At 41.2% G+C, this 14,377-nt stretch overlaps 1 protein-coding gene across 2 annotated transcripts in view; it reads right to left on the bottom strand.

Moving 5' to 3' along the window:
• GRIK1 (glutamate ionotropic receptor kainate type subunit 1) overlaps nucleotides 1–14,377 on the bottom strand; it is a 172,145-nt gene that overhangs the window by 61,949 nt on the left and 95,819 nt on the right. For both annotated transcript variants that reach the window (XM_059826643.1, XM_059826649.1), the window contains one exon: nucleotides 6,902–7,083. In XM_059826643.1, the coding sequence (XP_059682626.1) occupies nucleotides 6,902–7,083 (182 nt within the window). The remainder of the gene's footprint in view (nucleotides 1–6,901; nucleotides 7,084–14,377) is intronic.

The raw sequence follows: 14,377 nt of genomic DNA, 5'->3' as shown, positions 1-14,377 counted from the left end.
AGTACCAAATGCCCACTCTGATGGATGGTGTTAGGAAAACAGAAGATAAAGACAAGTTAAAGCAAAAGCAAGAGGAATGCTGAGTATCGTGCTGACCACCGCAAAGCATTAATGACTCCCAAGTCTTAACAGCTCGGATGGTCCTATTAGTGTAAATAGGCAGGTTGCAAGGACTCATCTTCTGCTGTGTGTTTGCAACACAGCAGATGCAGGGAAAGCATCTTTTAGGAACTACTGAGATAGACAATAATAAAAGCGTGTTAGGAGCAAAGACTCCTTTCAGGTTGGGACATCTCTGAAGTAGCTTGCAAAGCAGCTGCACAGCGTCTTCCCATGCAGCAAGTCTCCTCCCCACTAGAGAAAATGAGCACAGCAGCCCAGAAGAGAGAAGGGAAGGCAACAAGACTGATTAATGTGTATATAGCTATCCGTAAGAAACTAGAATGAGATTTCATTACACATTCCTATTTAAATAGCTTTCGTGTAATTATTTAAATAATTATGCATCTGATACAAATGTCCTATTTAAATAATAACAGCTTTCACTTACTGTGGAACTTAGATGAATGTAAACTAGTGAAACCAGGCTAAAATACTCTCCATTCTCCTTGTAGATCTCCCACCCATCCTATCCTGGATAAAATCTGTTCTTCAGCCAAACTCAGATATGTTTGGATTATGGATTATCTTGGCAAATAAGATAAAGAGACTTCCATCTCTAATTACCCATTTCAGATCAGAAGTTTGGGCCTTGTCTTTTGCAAACCTGTACTTTTAGCTGTGGGTCATGAAGTGAATCCGAAAAAGTATCAGTGGTCAAAAGATATATGGCAAGCTGACAGAAACTGGATAAAAATATTCTCTCTTATGTCTGTAAATCTCTTTGGGTGCCTTGTTTGTGGCTTGCATCATATCCCAGCTCCAACCTGCATTTGTTCATCTTGTAAAAAAATCACTGCCTCATTTAGAGCTAGTATCAGTCTTCCTTCAAGGCGGGCTGAAACCAGAATGATGGTGAAGCATATTAGCGGGAACTGCATCAAATACTTTGCCTGCTTTCACTTTGCATTTTCCTCACTCATGCTATTATTTAATTTCATGACCATTAAATGAATGCATTTCATTACCCAATTAATTAGTACCACCACTGTTTTCTAAGATCAGCAAGATACACCATAATGAATAAAAGCCTCTCTGCCTCCTTGCCTCTCAAGTGTTTGATATAAAAGGTTTATATTGTGCTTACAGTGCTTCCCTGGACACTATGTAGACAGCTTTACTTGGACATGACTTTAGTCACTGGAATTCTGCATCCCACTCAGTCACAGCAGCAGTCCAGCTCGAGTGGCATAGAGTTCCTCCAAAACGGACATGAGTCATGTCAAGAAACAAGATATATTCTGTAAATATTTTGCTAGTATTGGAGTCCAGCTGTAAGCAAGGGCCATAGCAATAGGGCAGGACAACTGTGTTGGCCCAGGGTCCCAGTCAGATGTGGTTGGCTCCTTCTGCTTCCTGAAGAGATCCCAGGGAGCTAGGGCAGCAGCATTACCTTTCAAACTCCAGCATGGACATCATCTCACAGTCCCAAGACTGAAAGCACTCTTTCAGTTTGAAAGTGTGTTTGCATTTACACCACCCAGTGAATCTTCCAAGGAAGCAAAAAAAAAAACCTACATGTGCAAGATGCAGCATGGATGGCACTGCACTGAGTTTACGTAACTAGTTTAGCTTTCATCTAGAGAGCACAGCTAACAAGAACAGAGAAGCAGAGGTCTTGGCATAGTGCAGCTATGATGTTACACAGCAAGGATCCCAAAAGACTGTACTCTGATTTATAGCCTGTGCTGCTGTATCTTCAAATCTCAGAATAAATCTTCCAAATGGCCACATTTACTTCTATAGACATCCACATTCAGATTTGGGAACTGAAGCACACTGCCAAATTTCAGGATTAATTACCCCTGCCACACCATTTCTGTGCCCATGGTCTTTACTGGTGTCTTAACCCATGCATGCCCTAGGGACCAACGCTATCACCATCTGATGCCATTCAGCAGTAACCAGGTGGCCAGAAGAGGATGTCCCCTCATCAAGAACCCATTTATAAAACCAATAAGAGAGAGCAGAACCAGTGAGGTGAGCATGTCTCTGCATCTCACCCTGGGGCTTGGGGGCATCTAGGGGGATCTGCCACTGGTATTTCTCCAGTGGTAGTGAGAACAGAGCTAATCCTGCTTTTTCTTAGCAGAGAGTGGGCTTCAGCCACCTGTCAAGTTACTAGAAGGAGCATACTCGGGAACTGAAGTTCTATATTCTCACATTTATTATGGTACCTGGAATGTATACTATGATGACACTTAGTTTTCATACTTCTGTAGGAACTGAATTAATTATTTTGTTCTATGTCTGTCACATAGTGAAAATAAACACAGAAGTATTTACAAAATGCTCTGTGAGTGTCCTAGACCTGAAAAAATATACAGTACATTTCATAAAATTTATTTTAGAGGTGTGGAGGAAGGAGTAGATAATTTAAGGCTAGTAGCAACGTAATTTATGACAGACGAGTTTGCCTAGCAGTAAAATCTATGTCAACTATGTCAAATCTATGTGTGTTAGAAGAATAAATTGAAGGTTAACCTTAACAACTTAACCTCTTGAACTAAGTTCCTCATACAAAAAGGCAGTATCAGACTAAATACAGTATGTGCAGGATATATTGGAAGATTCATGCATAAAACAGATTGCAATTTGCCATAGCTAGATTTAACTGATTTGTGGTATTGCTTACCTAGTCTAGACAGAGCACCAAATCTCTGTCCACAGAATATTTCAGGTAAATGTTGTAACCACCAGATTTTTCCTTAAGAAAGTGTTTCCAACTTCCTTGTGTAAGGGACTCAGTCCTGCTGGTCTTAGGGATGTTTGGAGGGTGCCTTATTATCTCACACTCTTTCAGGGATATCTATTTTTAGGCTCGGAAAGGAGAGAGATGCTAGGCACCCTCGAAGCAGAGCAGGACAGGCACCGCTGAAGTCAAACAGTGAGGCTTCTACAGAGCGTAAGCAGATCCTGAGAGGGACTTTGGAGATCACAATTTTACCCTAAGAAGCCACAAGCTGCACTTAGGTCCTGCTTTTGGCACCTAATTCTCTACTAGATCTCGCTCTTTGTCAGATGATTTGTTCAGTCTTCACGAGCTTTAAAGCTCATGCAGCCAAGATTTTCAAGTAGACTATGGGAGTGACAGACCAGCTGCAACTTTTTCAATCAGCTCTGCTGGTGCGGTACATCTTGTTTGAAAACCCTGGTGGCATAACCTCCCAGTTCAAGTAATTTCAGAATATCCTGATCCCTGTGGAGCGGGTCACCTTGGGCAGCGGAGCTGCCTGTTTGGGTGGTTGCTTGGTACAGGCAACAGAGCTGGAAAACTCCCTTAGCTGCCGTGCACCGGTCGCATGAGGTTACCAACCCTCGTGAGGGAATATGGAAAGAAAATTCAAAGTGACTATTGGAAAATGCAGCAATTAATAATCACAATTTCCTCTTGCTCCTTCCAGATCTGGGTGAGGAGAGGGCCAGGCCTCATTAAACTGGTCGGGGACTGCGAAAGCCTGGGCTCTCTGCAGCATGTCAGAGAGAAGGGGAAATGTGTGAGCTTAGGGAATAGGTTATTCAGCTGTGTGCAGGCTTTATATTTTGTTTAAATTAGGTTATTGATTTGCCTGTTCTTGTTGTGCACAAGGAAGAAGTATGGCTCAATGGTATTTTAGTTGAAGCTATAAATAAGCAAAAGATAGTCTCATTTAAGAGAAGAAATCTGTCTTTTGTGCTGTTTTGTAAACAATAGGCTGAAGGAGGCAAGTGAAAAGGTCACCTCCCCTGGTCCCTCAGCCCGGTAATGCGGCTGGATCAGGTAGCTCCACACTCCCAAAACCAGCTCCATATGCTGACTCTTTCAGGATGCTATCTTGGGTATGCTAACCCTTTCGCTCCCAGAAAGAGCTTCTGGGCACCCCTTGCCTTCCCTTCCTTGGAAACAAGCCATCCCACAACCAGTGCCCCCTGAGCGCCGGTACGAGCAGCCGCTGCTTTCAGAGCTATTGCTGCCGCTGCCAACGCCGGCAGCACAGGCACCACTGGAAGAAGGGCAGCGAGGCTTGGAGGAGGTGAGGGATGCTGCCCACCTTGGCTGGGGGTTGTCCAAAGGAGATGGAGCAGATCCTCGTACAGAGAGGGCACTCCTGGACTTGGAGGGGGGGTGGAAATGCAGAGCCTTGTGCAAAAATTTTGGAGGGGCGGAACCTGGGCAGGCTTGGAGGGTGAGCAGGACATAGGAACTGAACATAAGCAATGGTGGGTATGTCCCTGTGTGACCCTACTGCAGTTTTAATCTGTAAAATACCCTCCCCATCCCAATCTGCTACAGATCTCCACTTCCTTTATTTATCTTCTCCTGCATGGGCTACTAAACTTCTACTACATTATTGTAAATACAGCAGGCAGACAAGAAAGTGTTGCTTTGGGGACAGCTTTGGGCGACTCTGATTCCTACCCCTACTAGAAATCTTGTATGATTTAACAATGATACGTATTTTTCCCATAATATCTGTTGGATCGTTTACAAAGTCAAAAATATTCTCAACTAACGTTGCAGATTTTTCTTAAAATAATTTCTATAGTATTCTCTTTAATATCTTGTTTTCATTCAATGTAAAATTATATAAGGCTTTCTGTGTGCAGTGATGAGAACGTGAACTTCATGTAGCTAACCTGCAATCACATGAGTCCCATGTGAATTCAGAGCCCTCCACACCTTCCCATTTCAAAGCTGCCTTTGACAGCGAGGATCTTCAACTCCTGAGTTACTGCTGCCAGCATCTAGATTCAGCCACAGAACCTTCTCATATAAAAGCCATTTTCCCTTTCTTTCTAGCCTATATTTATGTTGCTTCTTTCCCGCAGCTCTGACCCACAGGTGTACCTCTCTTAATTTTCCTGTTTTCTTCCACGCTGCCATTCACCATCATTCTCTGAGTTCTTAAGGCATTGGAGAGCATTATCTATATCTGCAGCCTTTCAGTTGTCTCCCTGATCCATTTCCCACACAAACTGTTCTGCCACTTTGCCCTGTCTTAGTGCATCTTTTAGCACTTCTTCTTCCTCTTTTGACACTAAGGTTATTTTTCTTTTTTTTCATACTCAGCCTGGTATATTTGAAGTTTTGTGCCTCCTGCAGTGTGCCAGACATCGGCACTTTCTTCTTGCAGATCCTTGAAAATTCGTGTTGTCAGTTTAACTCTTCCCCCACAAATCTCATTTTGGAGCAGCTTGGTCCTGCTGTCATGTTTTACCGCTTTTGGACAGCCCTAGAGGGAGCACAGTGAGGGGACAGCAGCTCTCCTGTCCACCCCTCTTCCCAATTAATGCCACTTGCTACAACACGCTCCCCATCACATGAGAGAGCAGCTGTGTCATTGCGCACCCTCCCCTTGCTCTTCCCTCACATTTCCAACACCATGCCTGCGTCTGACCCTGCTGTAGCTTAAATATAGAACTTGCAACAAGAAAACCCAAAATTTAGTACAGGCCAACTTTCCTGACAGCAATAAATCTAACTCTACCAGCTCATGGGAACTTGTGTGCTGTTCTCAGCTGTGTTGCATCTGATTTAGGACACCATCCTGCACATCTGTATTCACAGGACCACAATTATCCAGTCTGGAGAGGATGGTTTCAGGTTCCGCAGACTAATGCAACCAGTAAGTTGTTTTATTTACTTCGATAGAGAATGCTACCCTGCATAATGTAAATATTTCAGCAAAACATTCTGGGTTGGAAGCATAGGTTTTCACCTTTATGGGACAGCCCATATCTGTACATTTAGATCAATGGAACCTCTCTGATGGTCTTCTGGGATCAGTGTTTCCCATTAGACTGACTGACAGTAAAACCAAAACCCCCTCATACCTACAGTTGGAGCAAAAAGGGAAATACCATTCACAATGTATTACTTGCTTGGTATTTGTTGTCTACAGGTCAATGAATTGCAGGAGCCAGTGCTTTAGACTTTGATTGTCTAGAAATATAAAGTGACAACAGTAAATTCTAATTTACACCACTCTTTGTGTGCCCCTGGTAACATCCCAGCCCATTAACATCAGGCTTTGAGGTGTTTGTCCTTGCTTTGTGTGGCTGTCCAACTCTCACACTTAGGTCAGGGCTATGTCAACCCTTGCACAATAGCCTCTCATCCTATTTTAAGGTATACGTTTTTCTTCCGATACTGTCTCTATTCCATCTTCTTGCTGTACCAGAGTTTAAAACATAATGAGGTAGTGCCAACAGACCAAATCTTGCTTTGTTACAGGGAAGTGAATGCAGAGTCACGCTCTTGTCTGCAGTGGATTAATGCCCTGTTGTTACTGTAGTCAGCATTGAACCTGATGTGCAGCTTCTGTGGAGGTAGTAGCTCAACATGACCTGCTCCCAAAGCACTCCAAAATGGGCTCTTTCTTTTTTTATTGGGGAAGACATAAAAACTGTATTGATTAAACCAGGACAAGCTAAAATAAATGTAACCATCTTCCTAGTCAAGCAGAACCTGAAGTATTAAAAAGAAATGCACGTTTCCTTCTGCGGGATATCTATGGGCTTCTCTTCAGACATCAATACTGCTGCTGGTCCTTATGGCTCTGTGAAGCCCTGAAGTCTTGTGGAGTGCTCAGATGCTGCTGCACATTCTGTAACAACTTCTGTCCCTGGTATTAACAAGCCTATGTCCTAATTGGTAAATGCATTCAGTTTCATTGTTTCCCAGAAAATGAAAACCTAAGACAGGCTGACAACTTTCAGGATACAAAATTAATGTCATGCTTTTTCACCCCCTTCCCCTTACCTGCTTAAGGATTTCTGCTGCTGTTTCATGTGAGCAATCAAATATCACGTAGAACTCCTTGCCCTTCTTCATCTCCTTGAGCAAAGGCCTGGCGTCTTTATTCCCAGAGGGTAGTTGGCGGATTTTGATTTTAATGTTGTATCTAGAAGGGGCTTTGATGAGCTCTTGCAGGCGAATTAGACCTGAAAAATTATATGCAATTATACAACTAACCATTCTGTGCAATGAGTATTTATTGTCACTTAAACAGGGTTTCCTATCAGTCCCAACATATTTCACATACCCAGAGGGTAGTTGTTAGCTTCATATTTTCCAGCTTCCTAACTAATATTGTTATAGCTTCTTCTTTTCATGGCTATACTTGGCTTCAACATCTAAATATTCTGAAATGTATTTTTAATTGGTTGACTATAGGATATGTTTGTATTGATGCTATATTGATACAGTTTATTGCAAAAAGGATATAATGCTTCTTCCCTGGCAGCTAATTATTATTTCAATATTAAACAAGAACATAGAATTAAAGAAACCTCCTTACTGACTTTTCTGCCTAATGTCAAACATGAGCAGATGAGGAGAGATGGAGGGACAAACATGTTCAATAGCCAGGACTAGCATTGTGGCTCACTTAGAAGTCAGCAATTAGCCTGAGTGGCACTTACCAATAATTATTCTTAATAGCCATCCATATGGCTCTCATTGTTGTCATTCCAGCATACGTTGCAATACCCCAGAGGGGGAGCCTTACATTTTTCTTATCGTGAATTTAGAGACAAAAAGCCTGAAGGCATAGTGAAATTAAATGACTTGCGTAAGGTCACTCGGCAAGTCTGAAATCTTGTAAAGAACAGAAATATTTTGAGATCCAGCTCTAAGTCTGTAAACACAAGAACATGATTTCTAAGACTGTGTCTTCAGCTGGTACAAATCTACACAGCTTATTTGAAGTCAGTGGAGCTCAACAAGTTGAAGATTTGTCCAAGTATTTAAACACAGTGCAATTCTACTAGCTAATTCAGCACTCCTATGTAATTTGTACTGCCTCCAAAACCTAAGTAAGACAGTTAAGAGTTCTTTGAGGTGTGTGATTACAGCCTCTTTCTCATTATCCCTGAATGTAATTTACCCACAAAAAACTTGTGATCTCCTGCTGAGTGAAAGTAAAAGACTGCCTTAAAAATATGCATAAAGAGAGAGAGAATACAGGCAAGAAGCCCTTCTTGAACAAATATCAAACAAATTACTAACACGAAAAACCTCATCACTCTCCTGCTGGGAGTGGGCATATATTTGTCTTGTGCATAAATGTCCTTGCTTGAATGGTCCAATGGTGCATATAAGGCAAGATGAAACATCACTATTTCTTCTGAGGTTAGCAAGTGATTGCTATGTTGAGGACTGTTTGCTTTCACTCAAGTACTGGGAATGTGTTTTGAAAAAAATAATTTTTCCCTCCACCTGCAATGCTGGGTCTGTTCTTTGCAGGTTTTCAAGTATCAACAATCAATATAGAATATTAAGCATTATGAGTATTCAAATGTAAATTACTGCATGCGCTGTGAGATCGGAGCCTGGCTGGAAGCCAGCCTGTGTAAATATGAAACAATTTAAGCTCATTATTATGAGAATGGGGCACATGCTTCCAACCCTGACTAACAAGTAGGAGAGTTTATGTAATGTGTAAAGCTGTAGCTTGGTTGTACCATGCACTCAGGTGTTCAGCCATTGACCTCAGTGCCTATATATAGGTGAATGGTGACTCTAAGAGGGAAAACTGACGTTTGGGAGGAAGCATGAGGGGAAGCTTCCATCTTATCCACACCCTCAGACTGAGTATTGTTCTTTCTCTTTCCAGCAACAAAAAGTACTTAAGTGCAAGTGTGGTGAAGAGATAAAGAAAAGTATTTGCCCTCCCACCTCCATCTCCTTTTTGGGGGAAGAAAAATGCTGTGTGCCTTAAAATACCTACTTCAGTCACACGAGACTTGGACCTTGCACGTCCCATCAGTTCCTACTGCCACATGAAGTGAAGGCAAAACCTAGCTATAATGTACTGAAGAAATCAAAGAAACAGTGAAAAGAACTGCAGTTATTTTTCTGGAGGAGCCTGAATCAGCTGACCACCAACATAATTAATAGCATGGAGGAATAACCATCAGTGCTGTCCTTCCTCTTCCTCCTGCTCAACAGATCCAAACCCTTGGGCATGATACAAACAAGTCTTGATTTGGGACAAATTTTAAACATGAAGTGCTTAGTCTGACTCCTGGGTGGAGTGGGGAAGGCCTGGGAAAGTGTGGTGCTTAGTGCAGTCATTTCTTCCTTGCTTGGTGAGACCATCTGGACCCTAGCCTGCAACAGGCAGGAGGCATCACAGCCTGCCCATGAGGATGGGGAGGAAGTAGCGGCCAAGCTGGGAAGAGCTCAGAAATGACATATCGTGGGCATCGACCCCCTCTCTGCAAAGTTAGTGATGTGACCTGAACAGTGATGCAGGACTGCGCTGGAGCAGGAATTTGGGTAGGAAAGATGCTGTAGAGCCCAGCCAGGTGGAACCTGCGGTGGCTGAGGGTGAAATGTGAAGGGCTCGGAGACGGTGTTAGCCAGTCCTACTGAGAGGAAAGGCTCAATCTAGAGCTTCGAAACAAAATCTATAAGAATGGAAATCAGACTTGTTTCACTAACTTTCTTGGCCTACTGTCTGTATTCTGCTGCCTTGTACCCAGACATCTAAACACTTTCTCCTTTTCCTTCGGAAACAGGGTTGGGAATTTTCTGTATTGTTGAGAAAGTATCTTGTGGTCTTTAACATTGATGGATTCAGTAAGCTTTGGCATTGGATTTCCTACTACAACTAGTGGTTTGATCAAGAGAAATGGTTTTCTCTGACACTTGAGTAAAATATTACAATATGTGACTGGTTTTGAATATTTAATATCATTTCATGATGTCTAGAACTACTGCGAGTTGTGTGTGATGTATTTAGGAGTTCAAACACGCCTAACGGAAACACAGTGTTCCAATAGGCAAATAATCATACATGTTGGCAGTAAGTGTGGTAGTGTGTGTTGGTAGAAAGTGTTCACTTCCCCATTTCCCTTTTTCTTTCTTAGATTTAAAAATTGTGTAGTTAATTCAGCCTGACTTAAAATTGAAGAAATGAGAAAGTACTTCTTTTTCTTAGAAAATTTTGTTAGGGTTAGCAAAGTTAAATGTCTCTTGTAACTGTAAGTTCAAAGAAAGCAAATTCAGTAAGAACTCAAATTCTGCCCTGTGCAAACTAATTGAACTGATATGATGAAAATATTTGGCTCCCCTGAGTCTTAAACAAATGCTGGGAGAGCAGGCTAACAAGTGGGGAAAGTCAGGGATTCTTACAGAGGATGAGGAATTTTACCTAGCTGCCCCTCTCAGTGCCTGGTAAGTTAAAATTGCTGAATTCAAGGAAGATAGAACAAAAGCAGAGTCAAGCCTCCACTGAAGGCAGTGTTATTCCTTTTGTTTGAGTTGTTGATAACAGAGACAATGTCATGTGTCTGTTACAGATCACTGTGCCAAATAACAAAGTGGAAAAGTGGAATATTGGAAGGGATCTATTACAAACCAGTAAATTAAACCAGAGAACAGTATGACTATCCTGTCTAGCACATGGAAGGATAAACCATAATTTATGGCAACTAAGTTTGGGAAATGCATGCTCGATGTATCATGCAGTCTATTGCAAGGCTTCATCAGATCATCTTTAAACTTCAAGTGACAACTTTTTGCCTTATGCAAAGGCATTGCACTTGATATAAACTAACTCTTTTTTAACACCTTAATCAAAAATGAAGAGGAATTAATAATCAGAATGAAGGCTGATTATGGCCTGGGGACTCTGAACATAATATGGCTTATGCGTAATATGTGTAAAGAGCACAGTCTCAACCTGAAAAACAAATACTTTTGCTTAGGAGTCTTATTTTTCCCTAGCATTGAAAAGCTATAGGCAGTAATGAGCGGGATGAGAATTTCAGAAAGAGGAAACTATGAGATGTTTAAATAAATATTTACTCTATAGCCAGAAACTACTAATTTACTGTCAAGAAAGATGACTTTGGCTGAAAGTCCAGCTTTCAATGGCACAGTAAGGACAGCAATTAGAAATAAAAATCAGCTGTACTGTGCTTTATTATTTTTATTTATATTGAAGTCTAAGAGACAAGAGGGTAAAAATCTGATCAGCTCAACTCAGGATACATGAAGGAATTTTGCAAATCTATTTTAGGAACAAAATACAAGCTTTAAAACTGTTGTAGGTCCATTTGGAGGAGACAGTAAAGTTGTTTAACAAGGTGCATTTGGTACCATGTAACATGGTATTTGGTAAGAATGGATGAGTAAGTACTTCCTATTCCAAAAGTAATTTTTAGCACTACTGGTTGTAGGTTTTCTACACCTGCTTATATAAAATTTGCTTATCGTTAACAGTCCTATAGCGTCCACTCAGTAGATTACTAACAACTAATGTGATGATGATTACTCAACAACTAATGCGATAAATATTGGAACTTTGAATGAATTCTAGCAGATTGGAAAAAAGTGCTAATGTTTCATCAGTATCAGAAAGGGTATGTGAGATAGCATAGAATGGCTTACCCCAGTGTAAGCACTGAAAAAGCTAAGAGTAAAGCTGATACAGTGGTAAAATGCTGAAGAATGAAACTTGGGACTGTAATTAAGAGAGGCATTAAGCTGACAAAGGAAGATAGCTCTGTATCACACCAATTGCTTTTGTTTGGTGTTACAAGTTCTGTTGATACAGGTAGCTTCCTAGATGTAAAGCACTTGCCTCCAGGAGGTGTCCACCTTCATACACCATACAACCAGCTCATGAAAAATATGGGACTATAAAATAATCATTTGCCAGATCTCAAAAAGCACATGTCAATGAGAAAGTCTTATTAAACAGTGAAGGTCTGTGAAGGCTGGTGCTAAGCTGTTCAGACATTTGTAGTGCTCTTGTCTCTGTATGCACTCCAAAATCCAATTGACTGGAAAAAAGTTATGGCTGAAAAAAACATTTGGATGACAAAAATAATTGGCACCATGGTAAATAGTGTTTGAGATGGTGCCTACCTGAGGAGGGTAGGCACAAGTGATTTGGATCATTTGGAAACATGAGCTCACTCAGATGAACTGACCTTTTTAACATTGCTCAGTCCAGACTTGTAACTGCATTTCTGTTGATGGATGTGTCCATGCAGCAGGGAAAACTGTACCTACAGGAGGTGGGGGGAAAGCTCAGCTTGGCAAACTGGCACAGTATGTGGCCTCTGTGCTGGAGCTGGCCGTGATGGCACGTGGGCTTGGAGCAGTGCTGTAATGTGAAGGATGAGAGCAGGATTTTCCACACTTAATCTTCAAAGTAGACTCTTAACCTGGCCTAAGCTCAACCTGAATAATCTGGGCATGGATCACTGGAGGTTCACTGTTACAGCTATGAGTTCATTGCTTGTTTAGGAATGAAGCTGCTCTTCAGATACAATGGTTCTCTAAGAAAAAAAATAATATGTTTTTTCTTCTTGTCGTGTAACAATGTCAAACATGAGAGATGAGAAATAAAAAGAGCTTGAGCTAAATGGTGTCACTCTAACCCAAAATCCAAAGACTATTTATATTGATCAAAGCTGACCTGTTTACTTTCCTGACTGCAAGTTAATAAGATGATTGATGATTAATTTACTTTGTAAATGTCTCTGCAAATGAAGTCCCTTTAATATCAGTCATTTTTGTAACTTGACACGTACACAGCACTTAGTGTTTTGGAATGCTAATTTGATAATGGAGTAGGCTGAAAAAGACATACGGTGGCATACGGTGCTAGGAGGCCAGCAGAAATCCTGCTGAGCTAGACCATCATAATGGAAATGCAAGAAGACTGCTGCCATAAGCCCAGCCTGACTTGTTCTTTCTCTTCTACCTCCAGCCCTCTGTTGTACTCTCTGAGTCCAAGGTGAGACGAATATTGGCACTGAGACCTGCCTCTTGGATCCAGGAGGAAACATGAGCTTCTTTTGTGCTGTCAACAGTGCAGAAAGAAATACAAGCTTTTTAGCCTTAAAATTGAGTTTTGGGGTTCATTTTTACCAGAAGTCTGTGTTTCAGACATGTTTTTACAATATGATTTTAGTAGACATGCTTTTTTTTTTTACATACTCCCTTTAAAGGCTTAGGCAGATGCCTGAGCTCATGGCTCATCCAGGTTTGTTTTACGCTATTATCTAAGAATCAGTTTAAATGTTACCTGCACGTCTGCAGAGCTCTAGAAGGTGTTATATTTCTGTGGGCAATGGGAAGAGAAAGGGGAACACAAGTCTTAGAGTGGAGTTGACAGTGAAGTGCTTAATTTGCACCAAGGACCGCTAATGCGCAACAGGATTTTTCAGAAATGCATATGCTTCAGCTACACTTTTACCATAAAAAGACAGTATTGAAGGACGATGGTGAGAGTTTACAGTGAAATAACTGTCCGTGTAAGTCTTATTTAGTTGGCTCTATTTTCTTCTTCTCTACAGATATGATGTCGCCAAGAAAATCTTTTCTGCTGTTTAGAATGTGCCTTTACATGTAACTTTCTGCCCTGTATAAAACAATCAGTTGGCAGACCTTGCTTAGCGTTTCCTGTGTTTTGATGGGAGAGCTATAGACCTCTCTAAGCTTTTAATGGTTTGTTAACATGCAAACCTTTTCTTGTGAAGTCAGATTATGAACCCTTAATCCATGACTGAGTCTACACTGTAGGAGATATTATGTTCTTTGCAATCATGTTTAGCATAAAATTTGGTGTGTATTCCTGCCAGATAGGACTCCTTCTGAGAGCAGTTTAGGTACGCAGTTCTCTCAATGACCAGAGCAGCTAATACATTTATCAGAAACAATATCTTCCCACTCCAGTGAGGGAAATGCCACTGCCTGAAATATTTTGGCTGTTGGTACAATATATGGTATCAGCTACAGTGGTAGCCTAGATCTGTAAAGATATGCAACAGTGGCTTGGACTTCCTTATAGCATTAACACTCTTCCACAGACTCTGTGTATAAAAAAAGTCCTAGTCTCTGATAAGCTTTTAAATCACTTGTTCCCAGGAATGAGTTTATTATTCTCTTTTTTTTGTTGTTGTTCTGTGAATAAAAAGGGATGTGTTACTGATATTGATTATCTGTGGTATGTCGCTGGACAGCTATGACTACTGTGTGACGCAGGGGAAGGTTCTTTTCACAAACAATGGATGATCTTCTCCGAGTCCCACGCCGGAAACATTTATACAAATTGCAACTTTCGGATTCTGTCTTTGGTACCCAGCTGACAAGTGGGTTGACTGTTTCTGAGACAGCTTCAAGGAACAAGGTAGTCTCTACGTTAAAAATGCTGCAGTTTGAACTTTTGGTTTGTAGACATGTCCCTTTTAAGATCAATCCCTCAATGGGAGAGGG

The sequence above is a fragment of the Gavia stellata genome, chromosome 1, assembly GCF_030936135.1.
Source record: "Gavia stellata isolate bGavSte3 chromosome 1, bGavSte3.hap2, whole genome shotgun sequence".
NCBI classification, from domain to species: domain Eukaryota; kingdom Metazoa; phylum Chordata; class Aves; order Gaviiformes; family Gaviidae; genus Gavia; species Gavia stellata.
This window is presented reverse-complemented; position numbering and strand designations above follow the sequence as displayed.